Below are 25,541 nucleotides of genomic sequence, written 5' to 3' on the forward strand. Positions count from 1 at the left end.
GGGTCGGTCCAGCCACCCACTCGCTGCCCCGGGCTGGACGGATGACAGACTCAGCCCCCATCCGGCATCGGAGGGCTGGCCCTAACCTTCCCGGCCTCCCCCACCGTGCCGGGGGTGGGGGGGGGCACACTGTCCCCAGCAGCGGAAGGGCAAAGCGCAGGGCCGGGCAGTAGCCACCCACATACCCCCACATTCCCTGCGAGTGTGTTCTTACCGTTTCTCTTTAAGTAAATTCACTTTTAAAAAACTTAAATACATTTATTTAAAAGGGGAATTTTATAGCACTACTACAAATGGAAAACAAGCCTCCTTTGCCATAAATAGAATTCATAATCATAAAAATAAATTCAGTGGAAACAAAACAATGTTATTAAATTCTAGTTGGATGCTGTAGCCCAGGGGAGGCTCGGAGCCCAAGGCCTGCTATTGCTTTATTAAAAAGGGAGAAAGGCAAGTGTGCAGAGGTGTTCAAGACTTACCAGCCCCAATCTGAGACCTGCCTTTTGATGTAATCAGAAGCACTGAAAAGAATTAAATTGAAAGTAACTTTTTAATAAAAGTATTCAGCATTATTTTTTTGCTGTATCAGCGAGGGATTCAGTCTGGCTACACAAGACAGAGACCTATCCTCTGATTGAACCCCACCAGGGGGCTCGTTTTTTCTCATGTAAATAGGGTGGCGGTGGGGGTGGTGCAGGGCCCAAGGAAGACGTCAGTCATCTAGGCTCTATGTAGCCGCCTTCTCTGCCATTCTTAGCTTTTGTCCTCATGGCCTCAAGATGGCGGCAGCACCCCCAGCCATTGTCTGTGCATCCCAGGCAGGAAAAGGGGTTGTGGTGGAGGAAAAGGAATATGGCGGCTAAGTCGGTTCCTTGTTATCGGGGAGATCCTTGTGGGCACTTGAGCCCGTGTTCTTGCCCACTGTGTCCCCTGCTGCCTCGTGGATGTTCTCACCAGATGGTTCGCCCGTTTGCCGCGTGTTTACTTGGTGCCTACCGTTTCCCAGGCAGTGGACCCCTGCCCTCGTGGTGTTCGTGAGGTCACATGCTGGCATCTGTGGGGAGAGTCACAACCCTATGCCCGGACACCCTCCTGGGGCCTCCTTCCCCTGCCTGGGGCCTCCCCTCCTCCTTGCCCCCACACCTGGCTCTGGCTGTCTGCAGTGAGCCCAGCACAGGGTGGACCCTGCCTCGATCCCCACTTCCCCTCCCAGAAGACCCAGGCTGCCCTCACCACCTGCGGGGGGTGGGTGGGGGTCCAGGTTCAAGCTGCCTACCTCCAGGCTGCTTGGAACTGGGGGGCAGCCCTTTCCCTCCCTCGTAGCCCTCTCGGGGGGCCCGGGAGCCCTGTTCTCCCGTCTGGCCTCCCAAAGCCCCTCTTTGGCTTTTCTGTCTCCTCAGCTGGTGTGGGTCTGAATGGGTCTTCTCGTTTCCCCGTGGAACGCGTATCCAAATTAGCAGGAGAGGGGAGGCCTTGGGTGCCTCCTGCCTCTGGCCTCTCTCTGGCTTGCGGGCCCTGGGGACCCCTTCTCCTGCGGTCCAGGGCTCCTGGCTCATGCCTCCTGTCCCACTGTCCCCGTCCCTGCCACACAGGCAGGGCTTTCGGCCTCATCTTCTCGCCTCCTCCCTCAGAGACCTTACTCCTGCCTCTGGGCTCTGACCCCTCTTTTTGCCACCAATGCAGGGACCCGCTTGTGTCTCTCCCGCCCTCCCTCCTCCCCCCCCCCCCGCACCTGCTGTGTGGGCATCTCTGCGCATGTGTCCCCATGACCCTGGGGGCCCCTGTGTGTGTGTGGTTGTCCTGCCCTGCCCTCCCCTCCCCTCCACACGCTCAGCCCCACCCGGCGAACTGCGAATTCAGCCTGGGAAGTGGGTCGGGGGTGTGCGGGGAGGCACAGCCGTGGGGTGGGGGCGGTGGGAGAGGAGGGAGCTGCCGGGAGAGTAGGAGCAGGCTGGGAGAAGGTGGCAGGCGTGGGGCCTGGGAGCCGGGAGGACTGTTTTCCGTACACCAGCACTACCGGACCATCGGGTACAAGGACCCCGAGTGACTGCCCAGGGTCTGCAGGTGGGCACGGGGTCTGACTCACACTTGCGGAAGTGTCACTGCTCTCTGATGGAGGGGAGGGTACTTGGGGCCGCCTGCAGGGAGTCTGCCTGGCTCTGCCCGAGCTGCTCTGGGCTGGCCCTCGCCCTGCACACGCGGTGTCCCCAGCCTGGCTGCTTGGCGCAAGGCCCTGAAATGCCGTGTGCACGTCGGCCGGCGGCTCTTCCAGGATCACCAGCTGTGCTCTGAGACTCCTGGGGGGGGGGGGAGGGGAGGGGAGCACTGCTGCAGTCCTACTGTGTGCTCCCTGCAGAGGCGGGGGGGGTTGCAGGGGAGTTGGGGAGCCCCCGTAAGCCTAGGCCTCGTAGCTCCCGGTCAGGACTGTGAATGCATGCAGGGCTCAGAGAAGGAGCAGAGGGGCTTCCTGGAGGGGCAGAGAGGAGCCCCCCCCCCCCCCATTCCCCATCTCGCCCGTTTTCTGGCTGGGGACACCAAGGGCCCTGGACACACGCGTGACACAGCCTCTCCCTGGACAGCAGGGCCTCGTTCTTTCCCGTTCTGAGCATTCAGCCCCTGTGAGCCTGGGTTTCAGAGGCTCCGACGGTGGGATGGCCCAGAGCTGTCCAAGGTCCTGACCTCCTGCACCGCGTCAGCCTTCTGGACGCTGCCCGGTCCTCCTCTCCACACCCTAGGGGGCGCCCTCCCCACCAACAAGGCCAGGTCTGGGTCAGGCAGCCCTGACCCCCCTCTGGTGCCCCCTTCCACATCCAGGGTCCAACGTGGACACACATGTCCATGAAGATGCCCATCGCTCAGAGATGGCTTCCTTTCCCAGGCCCCGCCAGCCCCTGCTCTGTGCATCCTCGGGGGCGGCACCTGGTCTCTGCACCTGCCTCTCTTGCCCCCCACCCACCCCCCTTAGTGCTTTCTGAGCCCCCTGCAGCCAAGCTCTGTGTGTTACAGCTGCTGCCAGTGCAACAGAGACCCGTCTGATACGAGAATTCATCGTGATCTCACCCACCTGTAAGATCCCACAATCACTACAGCTTCCTTATCTCAGAGGGCTCCCACGGACACAGGGCTCGGGGTCACCGACCCCACCTTCTCTCTCTGCTCTTGGCATCCGAGCTCCTCCTACCTCCGGACACTCCTCTCCTCGGGTGCCCCTGACATTCCTGCCCCTCTCCGCACACGGTGTCCACTGCCTTGCCCTGGGGCTAGCTTGTCCTGTGCTCAGCCCTCTGCCCGGCGCAGGCCTTGGGGCCTCTCCCCTTGTCCCCAACACACTCACCATAAACTCGGCATGGCCGTGACCACGCCGGCCCATCACGCCTCCACCTTTGCATTCGCCAAGCCGCCTCCCCGCTGTTCCCGTCACCGTCACGCAGAAAATCACCAGTTACGTTGGTGTGATCTCCCGAGTACCTCCTTTCTCCTTTGAATCTCTTCCTGGAGTATGGCACACAGACAGGAGGGGACACACCCCGGAGGCATCCTCAGCTCAGTGAGTTTTTGTCCAGCGGACACACCCATGTCCTCAGCACCCAGGCCAACCCACAGGGCATCGCCGGCTCTGCGGAGGCCCCTCACGTCCCCTTCCAAGTCGCTGCCCCCAGGGGTGACCGCTAGCCTTTGAACCACGTTGTTTCTGCGCATTTTGGAACTTGGTGCAAACGGTTCGTGCACTGTTGTTTGCGATGTTCATCCCCTGGCCGCGTCGTTACGGTTCACTCATCCTTTTTTGCCACACGATAGCTTTCCGTCGTGGGTGTTCCCCTGGGGATCATCCGTCCGCTCGTCGGTGGGCGTTTGGGTAATGTCCAGTTCGGGGCTCTCGTGACTGGTGCTTCTGGGAACATTCCAGACTTCCCGGGCACATTCGTATGCGTGTCACTGGATGTAGTCCACGTCCCTCCCTCCTCCCCTCCCCCGCCGTCTGGTCCAGAACACTCTGCCGTCTCTCCTGCCGTGACCGTGGACGCCTCCTCTTGATTTCCCGCATACCCACTGTTGTCCTGCAACAGCCAGGGTGATCGTAGCTCCTCTCTACTAAACCTTCGGTGGCTCCTTATTGCCCTTCAGGCAAGATCTTGTCTTCGGCAGACACTCTGGGGTAAGATAAAGGCTCCCAGCAGTCCTGCACCCCCTGGGGTCTTGTCACCCCCCCCCCCGCAGGCTCCAGCTCCCCTGGCCTCCTTGGTCCCTCGTATGCCCCATCCGCCCCCGCTCTGCTCACCAGGTGCCTTTGCATGGTTAAGTCTCTCTCTTTGTTCAAGTCTCTGCAGAAATGTCGCCTCTCGGGGAGCCCTCCTGAAGCCACAGATCAGGTTGAGTCCCCGGCTGACACCCGTACTGGTTGAGTTTGGTTGTCTGCATCCCTTAGCCCAGCATCTGGCACGTGGCAGGGCCCCAGCTGCTGTTTGTGGCCCTCAAGGGGGCAGGGCAGAGCTGCGGTCCCCGCCATGTGGGAGAGAGGGCAGGAGTCACAGAGTGGCAGGCTCGAAGTCGCCACGTGGGCCGGCAGAATGCAGGGCCGCTGACGTCACGGAGCCCGTGAGGACTTTGCTCTTCCTAGAGCGGCTGACACATCTGCGGAGTCTTCTAGAAAACCAAGGACGTGGCGGGGCCCAAAGGACTCGGCTCTGATTGGTGGGCTGACAAGCACTGTGGTCGGGCAAGGAACGGATCCCTGGGGAGGCCTGTGGCTCCAGCGGCCTCGCCCTGCAGGCCCTGGGCGCCCCTGCCCTGGACCCTGCCCCGTGTCCCTGGGCTCCTGTTGTCCAGCCCAGCGGACAGTGCCCCAGCAGCACGTGTTCCCCCGTGAGCCCGTCGCGGGTGGACCCCGATCCTTCTCAACCCACCCCACACCTGCTCTCCTCATCAGGAGGAAGCCCACATCCCCGGACCCTGGCCCGGCCCGGACAGAGCCCAGGACTCTGCCCGTCACCTCTGTTGGGACGAGGAAGGCGGGACCAGGCAGGAGGGCCAGATTCTCCAAGTTGGGCCGCGGGCTTCTTGCCCCACCCCCGCTTTTGGTTTCCCCAGAGGCCTTCCAGCTTACGTCAGGTCCAGGCGGCGGGAGGTCTGTGCAGCTCCCTGCAGGGGCACCAGGCCCAGTCCCCAGCCTGCCTCGGCCCCGGGCCGGGCTGGGCAGAGAGCTCCCTAGGGGCCGGAGCGTTCGGGTTTATGGCGGGAAGGAGCCGGCAGCAGCCCAGCCCTACCCGGGGTGGGGGCAGGTAGTAGACCAGATGGCCCTTTGTCCCAGCATCGTGGGCGGGGGGGGGGGGGGGGGGGCTCCGCAGCCTGGGGCTGTGGTCCCGAGGCCTGTAAAGGCCCCTTCCTGCTCCAGGGTCTTGTGGCCCTTGAGACCACGTCTCGCTTCCCGGCCGGATCCCCTCCTCTCCTGAGCCTCCCTCCCCGTGGGTCTCTCTTCCACAGGATAGGCTGCTTGGGTACTGTTTTGTCACGTGCTGTGACGGTCGATTCATTGCCGTAGCAAGTGAGGCCACGACCAGATTCCGAGCGTCGATCCAGTCGGAGCCTCGCTTCCTCCAGTGGCCCGGAGGCTGCCCACAGCTGCTCTCCTGGGTGGAGGCGCCGGCCTGCCCTCCGTTTCCTCATCTACCGAACGAAGTCCAGCGTGCAATTAGCTGCTCCTTCCTGTGTCTGACCGCATTTAAATAAACGTGCGTCGGCACCTGTAAAACCAGACTTTTGGTAGCAGAAAGCTGGCCCGAGTGTACCTGAGCCGCAGGCCCACGGGCGAGGAAGCAGAAACGCGGATTTAGCGACTTGACCAGGGCCGGCACTGGGCAGATGGCATCTCTGTCTGTGTAGCCCAAGCCCTCGGCCCCTGTGCCCCGGCGCCCCCCGGGCAGTGGAGGGGTAGGAGGGAAGCAGCCCCAGGGCAGTCATCAGCCCCCTCCCGCCCCTCACCCCGGCTAAGGCACAGCCCCAGGGCCTCAGGGTGGGTACGAGGGAGCCTTTTGGAGACGGGTCGGGAGAACAAGGTCCTCGCCCTGGTTGTACCGCGACCCTGCTGTGTGACCCAGGGGAAGTTCCTTTCCTTCTCTGGGCCCGAGCGCAAGCCCTTACAAGGTCGAGGCCAAAGCTGGGAGGTTCTGTTGACGTGGCTCCTCAGGCCCCTTGCTGGACAGCCACCGTGTGCCCCTGCCTTGCCCTGACAGGGGGCCGGCACAGGGGGGTCCACCCGATGAGGAGGGGCCAGAGCACCAGGCCACCAGTCAGCTTGCAGGGCACCACGTCGCGTCGGCCAAGTTCAGTCCGTCAAACCTTGCCTCCGTGCGTGGTCAAAGCCAGGCGGGGCCCAGGGCAGAAGAGGGCACTCGGAGGGGGCAATTCCCCCCGACACTGCAGGTCAGTATTAGAGCTCGGACGACCAGGAGGGGTGAAGCGTGTGACGCAGGGAAGTCCTAGGTCAGAAATGAGAAGCCCGGTCTCCCCTCCGTCCTAGATTCCCCTGGGATCCTGAGGCCATTCCTTACCTGCTCTGGTCCTCAGTGCTCCCATCTGTGCAACGAGAGCCCCTGCAGGACTCATCGGAGGCCCCGGGCCCGCAGCTCCAGGGGCTGGTGCCTCTCACCCTCCGCTCAGTGGCTGTGACCCTCAGCCCTGGGGATCGGCCCAGCTGGTGGGGGCCCGAGTGGCCTGGGCCTGGTCCTCAGGACCAAAGAAAACAAAGCCGGAACCAGAACGGGGTCCCAGCCAGGGAAGAGGGCACTTTAAACGAAAGCAGACGCCTGGCCCCGACCCTAAACCTGAACCAGGGGTAGAGTTGGATTGTGGAAGTTTCTGTTTTGTGAAAGCTCACGGGTGAATCTGACAGCTCTCCCGGTTTTGGGGAAGCCCTTGCCAGGGGCGGTGCCCTCTCCGACACCCTGCCTCTCCTTGCACACCTCTGGCGACGGGGAGCTCGGTCATACACAGCAGCCCGCTCCTTCCAAAACATGGAAAAATCCATTATAAAGTATTTAAGATGTCTCCAATGTTTAAGAAGTCCTGATAAATATTTCACTAATTATAAAATATTTAATACAGCTAAAGGTGCGAAGAATAACACCATGAATACCTGAACGCCACCCCTTCTGGCTTCATATTAATCCCCACGCGCTGCCGGCGGCGCAGGGAAGCGCTGGAGGGAGCGAGGAGGCCTGTGTCCAAGTGCCCCGAAGCCCCCCGCGTGCCCTTCTCCGACCCTCTCCGCCCTCTTTCTTCCTCCACTTCTCACCGTGGTAAAACACACACCACGCGACACTCGCCACCTTCCCCGTTTGTAAGCGAGTGGCTCAGTGGCGTTAGGTACACGGTTTCCCGCAGCCGCCCCTCCCCCCCGAGCGTCTCCGGACCGGCTGCGCCCCGCGCCCCCGCCTCGTGAGGCAGTGGGGCCTTTGCGGAAGTTTGCGATGCTGATTCTCACACCAGCTTTTACGCCTCCCTCCACTGGCGGGGCCCCCCTGCGAACCCGCTGTCTGGCGCCGTTTAGCGCTTCTGCGACGCGGCTGGCGCGCCAGGGGCTCGGAAGGCTCACCCGGGGGCTCGGCGGCGCACCCGTGGGGGCGTCGTGCCGAGTGCGCGGTTCACGGCTCGCCCCTCTTCGGTGCCAGCCAGCGCTCCGCTGTTCGCATACCGTGCCGCACTCTGATCCGTGCACCCGTGGACGCCTCTCACGGCCGCGCCACGTACGCGCCCGGCACGGGCACTCGGCTCCCGCGCTCCGGGCGCCTCTGCCTTCCGGCAAGGCCGCGTGGTTTACGTCGGGAGGGTGAGCGTCCACCCGCAGGGCCTGGGGGCGCCTGCCGTGCCCCTCGCAGACGCCGCCCCTCCCTCTCGCCTTTCCTCGGACACCTGCCTTCGCATCGTCCCCTCGCTGCCGCTCCCTCGCCTCGCCCACGCGGACCTGTTGGCCGCCTGACCTGTGGCGACGCACGGGGGCCCCGGGGCCGAACTGCCTGGGTTTGAATCCCGCCCCGTCGAGCAGCTGTGGAGACTCAGCCAAGTTCATGACTCCCAGTAGGTGCTCTCGGACTGTGAGCTCTGCTTGTCTTCCTTAAAGTCTGAAACCTCTCTGAGTACAGGCTGAGCGGTGCTGCGTAGAAATGGATGGTCACCTCCCCTATTCTACCTGCTAGATCTCTGTTAAGTCAGCCACGGTTACCTTCTTAGGTGGCCACATCTATCGGCTCCACCTGCGTTCGCCTCATTCTCTTCCCTGGGGGTGGCGTGGAGCCACGCTTCTCTGCTGACCCCTTCCTGGCGCGTTTTTGTCCTGTGTGCTCCGTCAAGGTGGACGTGACCTGTTATTCCAGCTGGAGGGAATGCCGGGCTCCTGGTCCTGGCCTCCAGCACGTGTCCCCTTCCTGCAGACTCCCGGAGGCCGGTGGGCGGTACGGCGCGGGTGACAGACGGACAGACGGCCCGCAGACAGACGGAGGCTCAGAGCAGGCGGTGTGGGGGAGGAGGCGGCGTGAGCCCCAGCAGCTCCGCTGTCTCTTTGATGCGCCCGGTGCTGGAGGGTAGACCCGCGGAGGGGAGCGCGTCCTCACACTTCGCTTGGGTGGCTTCCAGCGGTGTCACTTACGCGGAGGATCGAGTGACCTCCAGCTGCTCCGGTGGCGGGACTCCTGCCCGCGGCGAGGCGGTAATTAGACGCTCATGTGCGAGGCTGCTGTGTGCGCGTGAAGTGCGGCGGGGGCGGGGGGAGGCCGCGGCCGAGGGTCGCACTCCGGGGACACCCCTCCCCCGCAGGTGTCAGGCCGCAAGCTGCTGTCCTGCCAGCCCCCCCCCGCCCATGATGCTTCCAGTTTTTTCTCACCTGGGCCCTTCGAAGCCCCCCTGAGGAGCTCTATTTATAACCGCGGCATACGGACCACGCTGGATCTCCCAGCTCAGACATCAGCGGGAAGCGCGGCACAGACAAACGCAGCCCCAGCCCCCCGCCCCCCCCACACAGGGGAAGGCCCGCCCGGAGCTGTCCCCGGGCCCACGTGGGGGGCCCCAGCACCCCCGGATCTCAGGGACTTGGGGTGCGGCTGCCGTCCGAGGGGACCTACAGTCACTTCTAGCCCCAGGGCTGCCCAGGGAGGGTCCCCGAGCGCCTCCAGAATACAGACCAGTTGGGGGGATGGCATCGAGGGGAACGGAGCCTCTGCTCCCCACCGAGAAGCGGGGGCCGGCCGTCAGAGCAGACTGGGACGGACCACGAACCCGGCCACACCTGTGCGTGGCGATGGGCCCTCAGGCCGGCCACGGAGCCCCATCCTCAGGGGACACGGGACATTCTTAGAGCACATCCGTGTCCCTCCCGGGCTGGCTCCCCAGCTCCTGACGGGGCTTCCTTTCCTTCCGTCATGCCGTCTGGCTGGGGCTCCGGCCGTGCCCAGGAATACTCATTCTCAACCCCTTGGACTTGGGAGCGCCCAGGACGGGCCTTCCCTCCGTGCTGTTTGTAGGGGAGGGAGATGAGAGGGGTCTGGCTGGGTCCTGCCCACCCACAGCTGTCTGGAGGGAGCCCCGCCCCTTTGCAGTCTCGGTTTGGGGTCAGAAAACCAGAGGGAGGCGGGGACAGACCCACGCCCCGGTGTCCTGCCCCCAGGCTGCCCTCCCAGCGGCCTCCACCTTCTGTCCCCCCAGCCCCATGTTGGGGGACAGGCTCCGGTCTGCTCTCTGGCAGAGCATCTGGGTAACGGCAGAGCCAGCCCCTTCCAGATCAATCCCGTTCCTCGCCTTGCAGCTATGATTAATGTGTGCTGTGTCATTAGATTGATTTTTTATGGGCTCTGAGAGCTGGCGGGGGGAGTGGAGGGGCAGCTGGGGGCTGGCTGCGGCCCACGCCCCCTGGGAACGGTGCCACCCCAACGCTCAGGCTCCCGGGGCCTGGCTGCACCGCCCGGACTTTGCACAAACCCTGCCCCGTCCGTCTGTCCCCAGATCCTGGAGACGGCCGGAGCCCCACAGGGCCCCCGCGGAGCACAGAGCGGTGCACACGGGACGCGTTTCTCGTGTGCGGATCCCTCGGTGAACCAGGAGGTCACTTGATTGTTGCCACTTCCCAGAGGAGAGAAGACGTAGGCTGAGAAAGTCTAAGTGATTTGGTGGCGGAGGGGTCACGCCCCACACGTCCCGCCTCTGGTGAGGGGTCCCGCCCGGCCAGCATGCTCGCAAACACCCCGGATTCTGAGGGCGAGGAGCTGCCTGTGACAGGCGGGGCAGGCGAGGCTCGGGGGGGACGCGGGGCTCACCCGACCCCTGACATCAGGTTGTTACCCGTGGCCACGTAACGAGCCACCCTGACCTCGTGGCTTTGTGGGGCAGGCATCCAGGGAGGGCTGGGCTGGGTGGCTTGTCTTCATGCCCCCAGCCGGGTGCTCTTTCTAGAAGCCACCCCGAGACCCTCCCACACACCTCAGGCTTCTGCAGCAGGCGGTGTCAGGGAAGCGGCTTCTTGTCGGTGGCGGCTGCGTCCGAGACTAGGTCCAGACTGCCCGCAAGGGTGCCCTCACGATCCTAATGTCGTCCTTGGGCGCTGGGGTCTCCCAGAGGCCCGCGTGGAATTCACCAACTCTGATGCCTGCCAGGCTGGTGTAAGCTTTGCCAGCAGAGACTTCTCTGGGCCAACCGCGGATCAGGAGAATCTAGAACGCACAGAAGATGAACCAGGGGTGACATTCACTTGAGAAAACGACCATTCACTTGACAACGTGGTTCGCGGTATTTGCCTACACGGCTTCCGGGAGCCCCTCTGCCACGGAGGGGTCCTGAGCTCATGGACCCGGGAGGTCCCCCATCAAAGGCATCTCTTGACTGAGCCGGCTGCCACCGTCCGCAGGAGATCTCCCCCGGCAGAAGCGACAACGGCCCCGAACCCCAGGAGGCAGAGGCGGTATGGAAAATGAGACCCCACGCGGATCTTGCCCGTAAAGACTGGATCAAAAATCCTCAATAAGACACAAGCAGACCCAATTCCCCAGAACATCAGAGAGATAATCTGCCATGGTTATGTCGGATTTGTCAAAAGAACTCAAAATGGCTTAATATTAAAGAAATCTATTAATATCGTACAGAGCATCAACAGGTTGACCGGGATGCCGTCTTCGTAAACGATGGGAGGGAGGTATCTGATAAAACCTAGTGCTAGTTTCTGGTTTTAAGTTAACTGCTAAAACCAGAACGGAAAGCGTACTTTGTCATCACAGTAAAGAGTAGATGTCGCTCCCTGGCCACCCTCGTTCTAAAAGATGGGATTTTTTTCATGATTCCTGTTCAGAAACTTTTATTAAAAAAACCCAACGGGGCCCTTTATCACTGGCCAGAAACGCTAGACATAGCAATGAGACACGAAACCGAATTAAACGGGATGTCTGTGGGAAAGGATTGCAGTTACTTGCAGACAGTCAGATCTGAGACCCGAGGAAGCCACGAGAACCAACCGAAGCGATAATTTGAGAACTCGGCAGAGGTACGGGGCTGGGTATAAGGCAAACGTACACAAATCAATGATTCTCGTCTGCACCAGCAGCCGCTAGTCGGAAAACATAATGAAATAAATGGTCCCCACTCACAACGGAACAACAGAAAACCCCACGGGATTCCCAGGAATAAATTTACAAGAAAAATTTGAGATCATTAGGAAGGAGGCTGTAAAGTTTTCCCGAGAGACCAAAGAGAAAGCAGGCGTAGTGGGGTAGGCTGAGCTGGAATGTTACGATCCCTAAGGCTCTTCCGAAATTAATTTGTAGGCTCAGTGCACTGCCGTCCGCGCCTTGGCAACGTGGTTTGAAGTCATTGCGAAAGTTCACCCGGAAGGATACCCACCCAGAGCAAGGTATCTGGAACGCGGGGAGCGAGAACGGATGGGTTTCGTCCTGGATACGGAAGCCTGTTACAGAGTTGCAAGGATTTAACCGGGCTGCTAAGGTGTCACGAGAGGGGCCGGGGGCCATCGATGGGACAGAACAGTCTCCAGACAGAGGCCTCCTTGGTGCCTTGCAGCCTAGCAGGAATGCCTGGCGACTGACAGAGCGTCCGTTAATAACTGCACCAGAGCAACAGGCATAAATGGGAGACCATCCCTGGAAAGCCACGCGCGTGGCTGGGTTTCTTCACAGGTGATTGTGGCCTGAATGTCTTCAGAGGCCCCCCTACTCCGCGCCCAGAAAGGACATCCCAGAGCCTTCGGCCCACGGTCTGACTGATGGGGAGGGACAGACGGGAAGTCAGAGCTTTGCAGCGCAGGGGCATAGTGGGGCAGCTTTGGGATTACAAGGGGGGACCGCAGCCCCAGTCAGGGGTCTGAACACAGAGCACTTGGGGGTGGACCGGTGATGTGCAGGGAGGGGTTACGTCCCAGGCGGGGAAACAGCGCCTTAGAGAAAATGTGAGAGAGGCAGGCCGACCGTCGCCTTCTAGGGCAAGGTGGGGGCGGTGAGAGGCAGGCCAGGCGGGGACCGTCCCCGCAACGTGGACTCCCTTGAGGGAGCTGGGGAGCCACGCGGGGTTGAAGAGGGAGGACAGGCTTGACCAGACCTGCCCTGTGGGAAGCACGCTGCCGTTGGGCCGGGGGATGGGGCCTCACGCGTCAGCTGAGGGGACAGATTATTCAATTCGTGCTGGCAGGACAAATTTGTTGCCTATTGGTGGGGGCGGGGGATTGATTTTACGTCTTCTTCACCCCAGCCAAATACCTTCCGGGTGGATTGAAAGTGACACGGTAAGAATCCAGACCGTAAGGATGTTAGCAGATAGAGGTGACGTCTGCTCCTAGGGTGGCTCAGAGTTCCCTCAGCTGCAGAGCAGAGGAAGCCGTGCGTGTGCGCGTGTGCAGGTTTGATGACGCACAAAGGAAAGACAAGAGTCTGGGGGCCCAGGCCTGCCCGTGCTGCCGGCTTCCCTTCCAGAAGCCTCTTTCCTGGGACGCGAGCTTGAGGGTGATCACCTGGACGTCTTTTGTCGGGATCCCAGGTGTTGTGATGGAACTCTCCGGAAACGTAGGGGAGAGAGCCCCATTTCCGGTGTGGGAACACCTCGGCCGCCGAGGGGGCCGTGCTGGCTCTTCTGCACCTTGCCTGGGAGTCTCCCCGAGGGCCCCTCGCCAGAGCGGCCGTTTCCCCCCCAGCGTGGCGCCCACCGGGGCCCAGCCGGCATCGCGGTCGGCCCTGGTGCCGCGGACGTGTCCTGTCCGCCGCAGCCCGTGTCGCGTCACTGATACTTCTGACGCTGGTCTTTGCTTGGTATCCGATTACCCTCATTGTAACATTTGAGGGTTAATTGCTAATTCATAACCTCTGCTTGGAAACCATGCCCCAAATCTTTAGTACAATTAATAGCGGCCAGGAAATGTGCTCTGATGAAAGAATCATAGCAACGGAGACTCGGGCAGGACCTGTCCGTGCAGAGGCCAGGCGGGTGAGCGGGCTTGGCCGTGGTCATCCGGTCCGCGGGCGTGGCCCGGCCGGTGGCTCGTGGGGAGAGGGAGCCGGCGTTCTGTGTGGACGTCCCGCCTTCCGCCGGAGCTCGGAACAGGGACAGAACTCCCCGGCTCTGAGAGGGCTCCCAGAGTTCAGGGCCTTTGGAGGTCTCGGTTGCACTGGGAAAAGCAGAAGCGGCAAGTCTCCGAGGTCCGTCTCGAACCAGCCATCCCTCAAAACAACTGGAGAGATTCAGGTCAGACTAAAGATAGAACTTCCTGGCTGCCAGGGTTAGGAGGGTGTGATGGGGAACGGTGCCAGTGTCCTCTGGACACCCAGACCCTTGCCTGGAGTCAGTGACATGCTTCCTGACGGCCGGGGGTGGACCGGTGTTCCTGGAGAGGGTCATGTGCCCACGGTTCCTGGAGGCCGGCCAGCCACCCTCCTCCCCGATCCCTGCCCGAGCCAGAGCAGGAAACCATCGCAAAGTGATTTCTCCTTCCAACAGTGCCATACATCATGTTTTTTAATTTAAAAAGATGCCCAGTGGAAGCATAACAGACCGTTAAATGTTGGGGTCCCTAATTAACTCCAGAGCAGCCTGGAGCTGCGGGGCCTGCTGGAGGAGGGACGGCGCGAGCCCGGCGTCATCCAGCCCCCGGCCCTGCCCGGAGCCCTTCCCGCCGTGTCTGCTGGACCAGGCACCCGTAGCCGGCCGTCCCGGGCCAGCACCTCGGCGGGAGCTGGGGCCAGACTCTGCATTTTTAGCAGGCGGCGTGATGGGCGCTGATGGGTGATCCACTGTCCTTCCTCCGGGAAGATCTCGGCTGCTGGCTTTCCCTTTTGGGGCCTGTTTCCATATCCGTCTTACGTCTTATCGGGGTGACACCGACCCCTGTGTCTCTGGACGTCAGAGAGGTGGCTCCGTATACAGGAGGCACTCGCTTCACGCGGGGTCCTGGAGGAAATAGGAGATCGCCTCTGTGTGCACACTTCCTGCTCGTCCCAGACTCTGGCCAGGCAGGGCGAGGCCCCTGGGCCCAGGGCTCCCGTGGACCGCCCACGTCGGGCGCTCCGCACTCTTCCCAGGCCCCGTCCCTCGACCTTCGCCAGCGCCCTCCGCCGTCTCGCGGGGAGGACGCGTGGCGCAGGCGGCCGTCTCCCGGCCTGCCTCCCAAAGGACAAGGCCAGGGCCAGCTGAGGTCGGGGGCTTGCCAGACCGACCCTGTGGCCAAGTCCTGAGGATCCGGCCCTGCTGAGTCAGCACTGCTGGACCGCCCGCCTCGGGCAAACGGGAAGCCGGCGTGGGGAGGGCGGGCTTGACGTGGGCGACGAGCCTGGAGACGGCCTTCACGGCACTGCCGCGGCGTGGGCACCAGGGCGGGGGGGTTGCTGAAGTGCAAGCACCCACGAGGCCCGTCTAGCTGGCCCGCTGGGTCCACCCGCGCTGCCCGAAATGTGCGTTTCCCCACACCCCCTTCCCCTGAGGCCAAGGGGCCTCTCCAGCGAAGGGAGTGGGCATTTTAGAGCGTGCCTGTACCAGGGAACATGCTGGAAGGTTCAGATAATCTGGTCACGTCATCCTTGCTGTAACGCCGCGAGGGGAGCTCCCCAGGTGATCTCCGTTTGACGGAGGAGGAAGCGGGCCCAGAGACGTTAAGCGACTTGCCCGAGGTCACACAGCCAAAGCGTGGCAGACCCGACATTCGTGCCCTGGCCTAGGAATCCGAAGCCTGCGGCAGGCAGGCCCCGCCCCGCACGGGATCTGCTGGCCCAGGCCGTGTCGTCGGCCAGTGGCCGCACCGGCCCGATGTGCCTGTCACGGCCCCGGCCCCGGGGCCTCTGCAGAAGGGCCAAGCTGCAGAGGCAAACATTAGCAGTGAACATGATCTATCGGCCAAACACTGGAGCGGTAAAAACGTATCGATCGATAGCTTTCCCCCCATCTCCCCGCCTCCCTGTGCGCCTGGCCCTCGGCCCGTTTCCCTGTGGATGTGGACAGTCCACTGCTTCAGCGGAAGCCCCGGCCCCGTGCTGGCCTCACGTCGGGGCTCCGCGATTGAGGAGGGCAACGGTGTCTTCAGACAGATGTGTTCCCGTCCCAGCGTGGCCGTGGCGATTATGCAAATCCGGTCGTAAGAAGTTTAAAAGCCTGGAACCGCCGTGTTTCTTTAGTTCATTAGTGGCAACGCGGCCGCAGGGCTGATGTGACAGAACGGACGTGGTGCCGGCCTCCCGGGCCCCGTCTCCGTCGCCCCCTGCGCGGCAGACACGCTCCCCACAGTGGGAGCGCGTGTGAGGGTCCCCCGCCGCTCGGCCCTTCCGCGCCCGTCCCGGGGACCCCCGCCACCCCGTCTCCTGCCGTGGCATCGCCCGCCCGTCACCGCCCACTTCCCCGGAGGGGGGCTGTTCTCTGAGCCTCCGCCCTCTCTGCCTCGGACACCCGTTACCGCCCTCCTTTGCCTAACAAACTCCTACTCACCTGCTAGGACCCGTCAAACAGCATCCTGTGGAAGCCTTGCCCGACTGCCCACAATTCCGCGGCACCTTCCCGGCACCACTCAGGCCTCTGTCTCGTCCCCTGCTGGTGCCCCACTGGCTCGCGGAAGACAGGAGCGGGCGCGTGGACGAGGACGTGGCCACCAGGGCTCTCCTGCCGCCCGGACTCAACCGGCAAGGCGGGGGGTAGCCCAGAGGTGTGTGCGCGCGCGCCAGCCCTGTGCTCGTGCCTGAGGCTCTTCCGCGGCGTGTGGGGTTTGGGCCCCACCCAGAGCTGCCGAGAGACCGGCCCTCCGCCCGTCTGGGCAGGATGCTTGGTTTCCTACCCAGGGTTCTTTTCATGCCCCACCAGGTGCCCTCCCCACCCGGGACAGGCCCCCTGCGCTCCCGTGTGAGTGCCCCTGCCCACCTCTTTGCGGTGTGGGGTCGTAGTCACGGGGCCTCCGAGGGGCCGTCCTGAGGAGTGCGGGGTGCCGGCACCGAGCCTGGGGTCCAGCAAGCGGCCGGGGCAGTGTGCTCAGGGCGTCCGTCCGTCTGGGTCAGGTGTGCATACGGGAAAACCGCTGGGCACTCAGGCTGGAGTTTCGTGAGGTGATGGCATCGAACACGCATGGAGCCGCGGCCCCGCAGGACGGGTCAGAACGAGCAGCTCTAGGAGGCTCCGGCAGTGTGGCCCCGGTGACGCAGGCCGCGGCACAGGGCGGGGACGGCTCCCACGCACTAGCCCGAGAAAGCGGGGGAAGGGAACGATCTGGGGGAAGCACACGCGCGGGAGGGGGCTGGAAACCGCTGGTGGCGCCCCGGAGGGGAAGGAGACGGGGCAGTGGCTAGCGGGTACTCAGGTCGAGTTGTGTCTATGGAAGGTTCTAGAACTATGCTGCCCAGTACGACAGCCACTAGTCACATTTCTAACACTCAGCAGCCATGTGTGGCCAGGGCTGCCCGGCAGGACGCACAGAGGGAGTTCGGAGGCACCGGGAGCTGGCGGGGACGGTGTGGAGGGAGGGGGACCGGCAGAGGATCCCAGAGCTGCAGGGGTGCAGGGGGGCGGGCACCTGCATGTCTGGGGCCAGGGGGCAGGTGACGGGTGGGGGCTGGTGTGACAGTTCTGCACACCCCACCGGCCGGGCAGGCTCTCGGCAGGTGTCCTGGGTACGTTCATTTAACGAGTCACTTGGCGGGCGAGGAGGACAGGGGTGAACGGGGTGGGGGCGGTGACAGAGCCAGCTACAGATGGTTAACGGATGAACCAGTGAGCCCCGGGAGGAAAGGGCAGTCCCGGGGATGGTGCGTGATCCCAGCAGGACCTCTCTAGAAGGCTGACTCGGGCTACTTCCCACGGGGTGGCATCCTGTCCCCCTGACCCTGGGGTTAACTCCTACTCGGGGCGCTCAGTCCCTGCAGCCGAGGGGCCTCCCGGGGGGACCAGGCACTTGCTGGAGCTGACGCCCAGCCCCCAGCCCCACAGGAGGAGGATGGGGCCACTCACCGTGTGGCCTTGGCCTCAGTTTCCCATCTGTAGAGTGAGTTGTGCGGCAAGATCCCTGGGTCCTCCGAGGCCAGGTCTTGGGGGCTATAAAAGGGGCAGAAGGGACCAGCCACCAGGGTCACACGCCCACTCCTATATCCCCGCACCCGAGGCCAGGTGGGGTGAGACAGGACTTCCCATCCCCCACAGCCTGCAGAGGGAGCCCCTGGACTGGGGACGTACCCGATCCTCAGGGCCCTGCCTCCCTCATCACACGTGCCAGCCCGACGGCGGAGGCTTCAGAGTGTGGGGGTGCACAGGGGAGGCGAGACTGGTCCCCAGAACCACCTGCCGCTCACAAGGTGGCCAATCTCTAGGCTGTGGCACTGGGGTGGGGGCCTCCCGGGTGGCGGCACACCACGTGCACATCCTACCACGGGGCCGTGTTCACTCGAGGTGCGCGTGTCCACGTGCACATGCCCGAACGTGGGTCCCAACGCGCGCCGCGCGTGTGTGTGTGTGTGTGTGTGTGTGTGTGTGTGTATACTGACCCTCGCACGTGCACACCCGGACACACAACCGAGCCCGGCACAAACGTGTGGGAACCTGCCTTGTGCCAGCCGCATGCGCACACAGACCCACGCCCCCAGGCGCCCCTGGGAGGGGGGCGGGGAGAGGCTGGTAGGCTGGGGGCCCCTGTCCCTCCTCCCCGGGCGCCTGCCCGTGATAAGGCTTCTTCAGGCCCTGTAATCCTCCTTAACTTGACTTTGGGTTATTTTGAGCGAGAGATTAAAGGTGATTACAATCAGCACTGCTGAGGCGCCAGGTTTCCTAGACAGGCCTGCTCGAGTACCTGCTTCCGGAGGCGGGAGCCAGGCTGACCCACGCGTCCCGCACCTGCCCCGCCCACTGCCGCCCCGCGCCTCGGTGCACCGGGGCGAGGCCCCCTGGGGGAGGGGCAGCCCGCCCGGGCACAGGCAGGTGGCCACCGAGTGATAGCGATGCTGGCGACGGGGATGCGCTCCAGGGGCTCCCCAGGGGACGGCACCTTGGAGGTCACGGGCCAGACCGTGCAGGGGCCCCGGCGACCCCTGGCAGTCTCCCTCCTTTGGGGACGGACTCCCAAGCGTGCCCCGCCAGGACCCTGAAGCCACTTCCGACTGGGCCCAGAGAGGGCCCGGTGGTTTGCACCCGGGGCCGGGCCAGGGGTGGGTTCCTCCTCGGGTCCCACCTGTCCCATCTCTCCCCGCTCTGCAAATCAGAAAGAGACTCTTCCCCAGGAGCCAGATCAAAACTGTTCTTTATGAAGTTTCCAAAGGGAAGGAAAATCCATTTCGCATCATTATATTTTTTTCTCCTAATTTAAGCCGCCTCAGTGCAGACTAGTTGCAGACGTCAATATCCGTGAAATACACTCAGCTGGCCACCCGCCAGGCCACAGAGCGGTTACAGAGGCCGGCTGTAAATCCAAGCATTAACAAGGAAACACATCCCCATTCGTCTGTCCCGCGGGAGAAATACGGGGGGCGGAGGGGGCGTCCCGCGGACCGGAGATCCTCCCACGGGTGGGGGGCCGCGGCAGGCAGGGGGGGACGGCCCCGTCCCGGGGAAGCGCGGGGTCTGGAGGGACAGCGGCCACCGTCACATCGCATCGTGTCTAGGGCGTCGTTGGCGGAGCTGGGAGGGCTCGGCCCTTGCCCGGGTCTGGGGAGGGGGCGTGGGGGGCCTGGGGGAGTCTTCGCAGAGCCACCCCTGCCTTCCGGGCCTCTCTGCCGGGATCTACCCACACAGAGTGGTGACGCCCTCCAGGGCCCCGGAGCCAGGTGCCAAGCCTCAGGGACCATCCAGCTGGCCACCTGGGCGAGACGGAGGAGCCCGGGCCCAGCCCGGGAGAGCTCCGGCCCGGAACCTAGCCGTGCGCGGTGCCTGGATGGTGCCGGCTGCGGCCTCCCAGCCCCTCCCCGGAGAGGAGCCGGAGGGGACCTGTGGGCCCTGGAAGGATTTGCGCCCTGCCAGCCGCGGACCCTTGGGCCAGGGCTCAAAGCACCCTCTGCAGGCGGCTGTGAGTGCCCTCCCCGGAGAGGACGTCCCTGTCTTCCCTCTGTCGCGAGGGAGGCACCGAGCCAGGCACACACGGTTCCTGATTCTCCGGGGCGACCCTGACTTTGAGCCCGACCGAGCGGGTGCGGCGGGGCTGGGGAGGGTGGGAAGCTCCGAACTGGGGCTTCCTTTGGCTTGCTCCCCGCCCTCAAGACAGCGTGTGTACTGAGCACTTCCTGTCACCCTGCGTCGTCCTCGGGCTCCCCGAACGCGCCTCCTCGTTTTGTCGGGCGGCTCAGCGGAGCCTGGCACGGGGCCACACCTGACCCCCGGGCCTCCCGCGGCCGCCGCGTCTCCTGACTGCCCTCTCTTCTCTTGTCTTGCCGCAGGACCACGGAGCTGGAGGCGGAGGGTGGAGCCGTCGGGACGCCCAGGCCGATGGGGGAGGCGGCCGCGGCCTCGGCGGGACGCGGGCGGATGACCCGGGGCGTCCGGCCGTGAGGGAGCTCGCCCGCTGCGCCACCATGCCGTCTGGGACAGGACGCCCCTGAGAACGCAGGCAGCCTCCCCCCCGCCCCCCCCCCCCCCCAGGGGCCGGCACCCAGCCTCCCACCCGGTCCCCCCCCCACCCCCCCCCCGGCAGGCAGAGCGGGGGCTCCCGCGGCGGCGGTCCCCATGGCCGGGTGCCGGTGGGGCGCGCTGTGGGCGTGCGTGGCGGCCGCCACCCTGCTGCACGCGGGCGGGCTGGCCCACGGCGACTGCTGGCTGATCGAGGGCGACAAGGGCTTCGTGTGGCTGGCCATCTGCAGCCAGAACCAGCCGCCGTACGAGGCCATCCCGCAGCAGATCAACAGCACCATCGTGGACCTGCGGCTGAACGAGAACCGCATCCGCAGCGTGCAGTACGCCTCGCTGAGCCGCTTCGGCAACCTCACGTACCTCAACCTCACCAAGAACGAGATCGCCTACATCGAGGACGGCGCCTTCTCGGGCCAGTTCAACCTGCAGGTGCTGCAGCTGGGCTACAACCGCCTGCGCAACCTGACGGAGGGCGTGCTGCGCGGCCTGGGCAAGCTCGAGTACCTGTACCTGCAGGCCAACCTCATCGAGGTGGTCACGCCCAGCGCCTTCTGGGAGTGCCCCAACATCGTCAACATCGACCTGTCCATGAACCGCATCCAGCGGCTGCACGGCGCCACCTTCGCGGGCCTGGCCAAGCTGTCCGTGTGCGAGCTGTACAGCAACCCCTTCTACTGCTCGTGCGAGCTCCTGGGCTTCCTGCGCTGGCTGGCGGCCTTCGCCAACGCCACGCACGCCTACGACCGCGTGCAGTGCGAGTCGCCGCCGCTCTACTCCGGCTACTTCCTCCTGGGCCAGGGCCGCCACGGCCACCGCGGCATCCTCGCCAAGCTGCAGTCCGTGTGCACCGACGGCTCCTACGTGGCCGAGCCCCACCCGCCGCCGGGCCGGCCGCCGCCCGGCCGCTCCCCGCCCCCGCCGCCGCCCCCCGCCGCCGCCCCCGGAGCCCAGCGAGGCCCCGTGCGCCGACGACGAGTGCTTCTCCTCCGGCGACGGCACCACGCCGCTGGTGGCCCTGCCCACGCTGGCCCCCCAGGCCGAGGGCCGGCCCCTCATGAAGGTCAAGCAGCTGACGCAGAACTCGGCCACCATCACGGTGCAGCTGCCCAGCCCGTTCACCCGCATGTACACGCTGGAGCACTTCAACAACAGCCGCTCGTCCACCGTGTCCAGGCTGACCAAGCCCCGGGAGGAGATCCGCCTCACCAACCTGTACACGCTCACCAACTACACCTACTGCGTGGTGTCCACCAGCTCCGGGCTGCACCACAACCACACCTGCCTCACCATCTGCCTGCCCAGGCCGCCCAGCCCGCCGGGCCCCGTGCCCAGCCCGTCCACGGCCACGCACTACATCATGACCGTCCTGGGCTGCCTGTTCGGCATGGTGCTGGTGCTCGGCGCCGTCTACTACTGCCTGCGCAGGCGGAGGCGGCAGGAGGAGAAGCACAAGAAGGCGGCCGCGGCCGGCGGCCTCAAGAAGACCATCATCGAGCTCAAGTACGGGCCCGAGATGGAGGCGCCCGGCCTGGCCCCGCTGTCCCAGGGCCCGCTGCTGGGCCCCGAGGCCGTGACCCGCGTCCCGTACCTGCCGGCGGCCGCCAGCGAGGTGGGGCAGTACGAGCTGGCCGAGGGCGGCGGCACGCCCAAGGCCGGCAAGGGCAACTACATGGAGGTGCGCGCGGGCGAGCAGGCCGAGCGCAGGGACGGCGAGCTGGGCCGGCCCGGCCCCGACGGCCAGAGCTCCGTGGCCGAGATCTCCACCATCGCCAAGGAGGTGGACAGGGTCAACCAGATCATCAACAACTGCATCGACGCGCTCAAGTCCGAGGCCACCTCCTTCCAGGGCGGCAAGTCCGGGGCCGCGTCCGCCGCCGAGCCGCAGCTCATGCTGCTGTCCGAGCCCCTGGCCGCCAAGCACGGCTTCCTGTCCCCCGTCTACAAGGACGCCTTCGGCCACGGCCTGCAGCGGCACCACAGCGTGGAGGCGGCCACCGGGCCCCCGCGCGCCGGCCCCGCGTCCGGCGGCTCCGCGCGCAGCCCGCGGGCCTTCCGCGCCGAGGCTCCCGGCGGGCACAAGGCCGCGGCCGCCGAGGCCAAGTACATCGAGAAGAGCTCCCCCGCGCCCGACACCATCCTCACTGTGACGCCCGCGGCCGCCGTGCTGCGGGCCGAGGCCGAGAAGGGCCGCCACTACGGCGAGCACCGGCACTCGTACCCCGGCTCCCACCCCGCCGAGCCGCCCGCGCCCCCCGCGCCCCCCGCCACACGAGAGCCTGGGCGGCCGCAAGGCGTCCATCCTGGAGCCGCTGACCCGGCCGCGGCCCCCGCGACCTGGCCTACTCGCAGCTGTCCCCGCAGTACCACAACCTGAGCTACTCCTCCAGCCCCGAGTACGCCTGCAGGGCCTCCCAGAGCATCTGGGAGCGCTTCAGACTCAGCCGCCGGCGCCACAAGGACCACGAGGAGTTCGTGGCGGCCGGCCACGCCCTGCGCAAGAAGGTTCAGTTCGCCAAAGACGAGGATCTACACGACATCCTGGACTACTGGAAGGGCGTGTCGGCCCAGCACAAGTCCTGAGCCCGCGGCCGCGCCCGCCCCGCCCCCACCCCGAAACGCGCGACGCCCAGGGGACCAAAAAGGACACGGGACCCACCGCAGCCATTTGTAACCCAGAGACTGCCACGAAACGCCACACACACGCGCACACGCAGACACGCACACGCAGACACGCACACGACGGACTTCCGGAAACTGTGTCTGGGCGTGGGGGTGGGGGAGGGGAATCTTTTTTCATTATCTTTCCTCTTGGATTCTTCTCTGCCGCCTTTATCTTCCTCTCTGTCTTTATTTTCTTCCTTTTTTAAGAAAAAATAATAAAAGTAAAGTTCTCTTAAAAAGACATAAAACACCAGACGTGGGGGTGTGGCCGGCGTGGCCACCCGGCTCCCCCCCCCCCCCCCCCCCAACGATTGCCTCTGTCTGTGGTTTGCTGTGCATTCTCTCCTCGGTCTGTCTCTTGGCTGCTGACTCCGGAGGCCACCAGAGAGAGGCAGAGCCAACGCAGGCGGCCGGGTGGCCTCCAGGACCCCCGCCCGGAGCCCTGCAGGGGACGGCTGTCGGGGGTGGCTGGAAGGGGCGCGGCCCACGAGCATGTGCTCCGGCCCGTCCCCCCTGTATGCTGTCATCCCGTTGTTCAGAAAAATATTTCTATATTTGCAATGTTTGCTGTAAATCGAGAAAGAGACTATATCTACTAAAAAAAAAAAATTCTACAAAGGGAAAACCCAAATACTTGTACTGGGTTTTTACTATGGGACTTAGGGAGGGATCTGGGGTTTTTTTTTTAATGTGCTATTTAGGGTGGTTTTATCGGGTTGGGTTGGGGCTGGGGTCATTTGCAGGTAGGGTCACCACGGAGCCCTCTTCCCAGGACAGCAGGAGCGGGCTGTCGTGAGCATGGGTGGGGGGCTCACGAGAACCCTGGGAGAGGTGAGCAGTCCACCCCGGGGCTGGAGGACGTGCAGAGGCGGGTGAACGGTGGCTTGTGTCTGGTGCGTGCACCCAAGTGCGCACAGGCCGCGAGCCGCGTGGGTGTGAGTGGGCAGCCGGGGACGGGGGCCTGTGTGGGTTTGCGGGTCAGAGTCGAGGCGAGCCAGCCTCGGAGCCCCGCAGCCGGACGCACGGACGGGTACCTTGCTCACCCTGCTGTGCTCCCACGTTCGGAGCCAGGGAGCACTTTCCATGTGTGAACCACGCAGTTCGCACTCTCCAGAGAAGACTGGATCCTGACGCCCCGCCCCCAGAAAGCCCCTCCCCGTGGCTGGTGCCAGTATCCTTATCACAAGGTCGCAGGCTCCCCCTTGCCACATCTGGGCCCTTGCGCCCAGCACCAGCCGGGGTCCAGCAAAGCCACCTTCTCCCAGGGGAGCCGGGGGGGGGGAGGGGCCCGGGGTGCTGCGGGGAAGGGACGTCTCTCTCTGGCCCCTCCCTCCCTCTCACAGCCCCGGGGCCGGTCCTCCTGCACACGCACGCACGCACGTGTCCCCACCACCGCTGGCCTGCCACCCCAGGCCCTCCTCCCTACGGCCCACACCCTACGCCCGGGGCAAACCTGTTCCCCGTCTGTATTTCTGACAAAGACCCAGTAAGACACTGGCCGGGGCGGGGGAGGTGCTGGGACTGGATCCCAGAGAGCAGAGTGACGGAGGCAGGTTTTCGGGATCCGGCAGGTCAGCAGGAAAGGACTCAGGGCTGGGCACAGCCCTAAGACCAGTAGCCTCTGCTTGAGCACCTCCAGTGACAGGGAGCTCACCCCTTCCTCAGGAGCTGTTTCCAGCTTTAGGCACCTCCCTGAGACGGCGGGGAAGCCAGTGCCGGCCCCCAGGGCCCAGCTGACTCCCAGGCCCCAGCAGCCTCGCAGCGCCGCGCACAGGGCCGGTCTGCCCCCAACTAGTCCTCACCTCTGTGCTGCCCCCCACCAGGCCTCACCTGTGCTCCCCCGACTACATGAAGGTTCTGGGTAGGAGGCTCCGCATGGGGCAACCTGGGTGGACTTTGCCCCCCCCCCCCCCCCCGACAGCCCCTCCCAAATCGGTCATCTCCTTGCTCTCTGCCGTGTGGTCCTGGGAAGACAGCACGGGGGAAGCCTGGTGGCCGGCGAGAGAGGCAGCAGGGGCAGGAAGGGGGGGGCACCCAGAGAGGGGACACAGTAACACAGGGCAGTCCTGGCCAGGGGACAGAAGTGGGGCCAGGCTCCTCAGCCCACTGCTCCCTGTCACTGAGGAGATAAAATTGGCTATTTATAGGAAATCAGAGGACAACAGACACAGGACAGAGGCGCCTGCCCTGGGTAGGCAGGCCGGGTGTGTGAGAGGGACGCGTCACCGCCAGGGGCGCTGCCACCAAAGCAGGGGTCCAAGGGGAGGGGAGGGACCTGGAGAGGAACACACAATGGTGGAGGGGGGCGGGGCATCCCGAGCAGCCAAGAATGTTCCAGAAGCCCCGACCCTCCCAGGAACAGCCAGGGCTGGACAGAGGTGGCTCCGTGCCCGACGCCAGGCCAGTCCCAAAACGCAGGTGCGTGGGTCACCATGCCCTCGCTTGAAAGAGGTCATAGCGGAGTTGACGAGGGTAGACGGCACAGGAGAAGACACACCGATTAGGCACCTAACGTGTGCGGGCGGCACTCTCGCACCATCGGAGCCCAGAGACAGATCCAACACTGCCCCCACCCTTGAGGAGCTCACGGCCGTCAGGGCACCCGACGCGGAGGCAGGTGGCCCAGCTCAGCCCAGGAGGCCCAAGGGAGGATGGGGACCCCGCATGGGAAGAACCTGGAAGGCTGCCTGGAAGGGGTGATGTTTGGTCTGGATAAGGGAACCACAGTGAGGAGGGGGGTGGAGGCTCCAAAGTCAAGAGGTCAGCATCCTCGTGGGCTCAGGACTGAGCTCCGAGCCCGGGATGAAGACGTGCAAGGTAAGCCCTGC

General features: G+C 64.4%; 1 protein-coding gene across 1 annotated transcript; it reads left to right on the forward strand.

Annotated features, from left to right (window-relative positions):
* Positions 1 to 20,148: 20,148 nt before the first annotated feature.
* ELFN1 (extracellular leucine rich repeat and fibronectin type III domain containing 1) lies at positions 20,149 to 22,632 on the forward strand. The gene is given in 4 exon segments (XM_047089100.1): positions 20,149 to 20,964; positions 20,966 to 22,308; positions 22,310 to 22,376; positions 22,378 to 22,632. Coding segments are annotated over 4 exon segments (2,481 nt in total).
* Positions 22,633 to 25,541: the final 2,909 nt, after the last annotated feature.

The sequence above is a fragment of the Lynx rufus genome, unplaced genomic scaffold, assembly GCF_022079265.1.
Source record: "Lynx rufus isolate CCGP_SWC_20201006 ecotype Redwood Valley unplaced genomic scaffold, mLynRuf1.p SCAF_27, whole genome shotgun sequence".
Classification (NCBI taxonomy): Eukaryota; Metazoa; Chordata; class Mammalia; order Carnivora; family Felidae; genus Lynx; species Lynx rufus.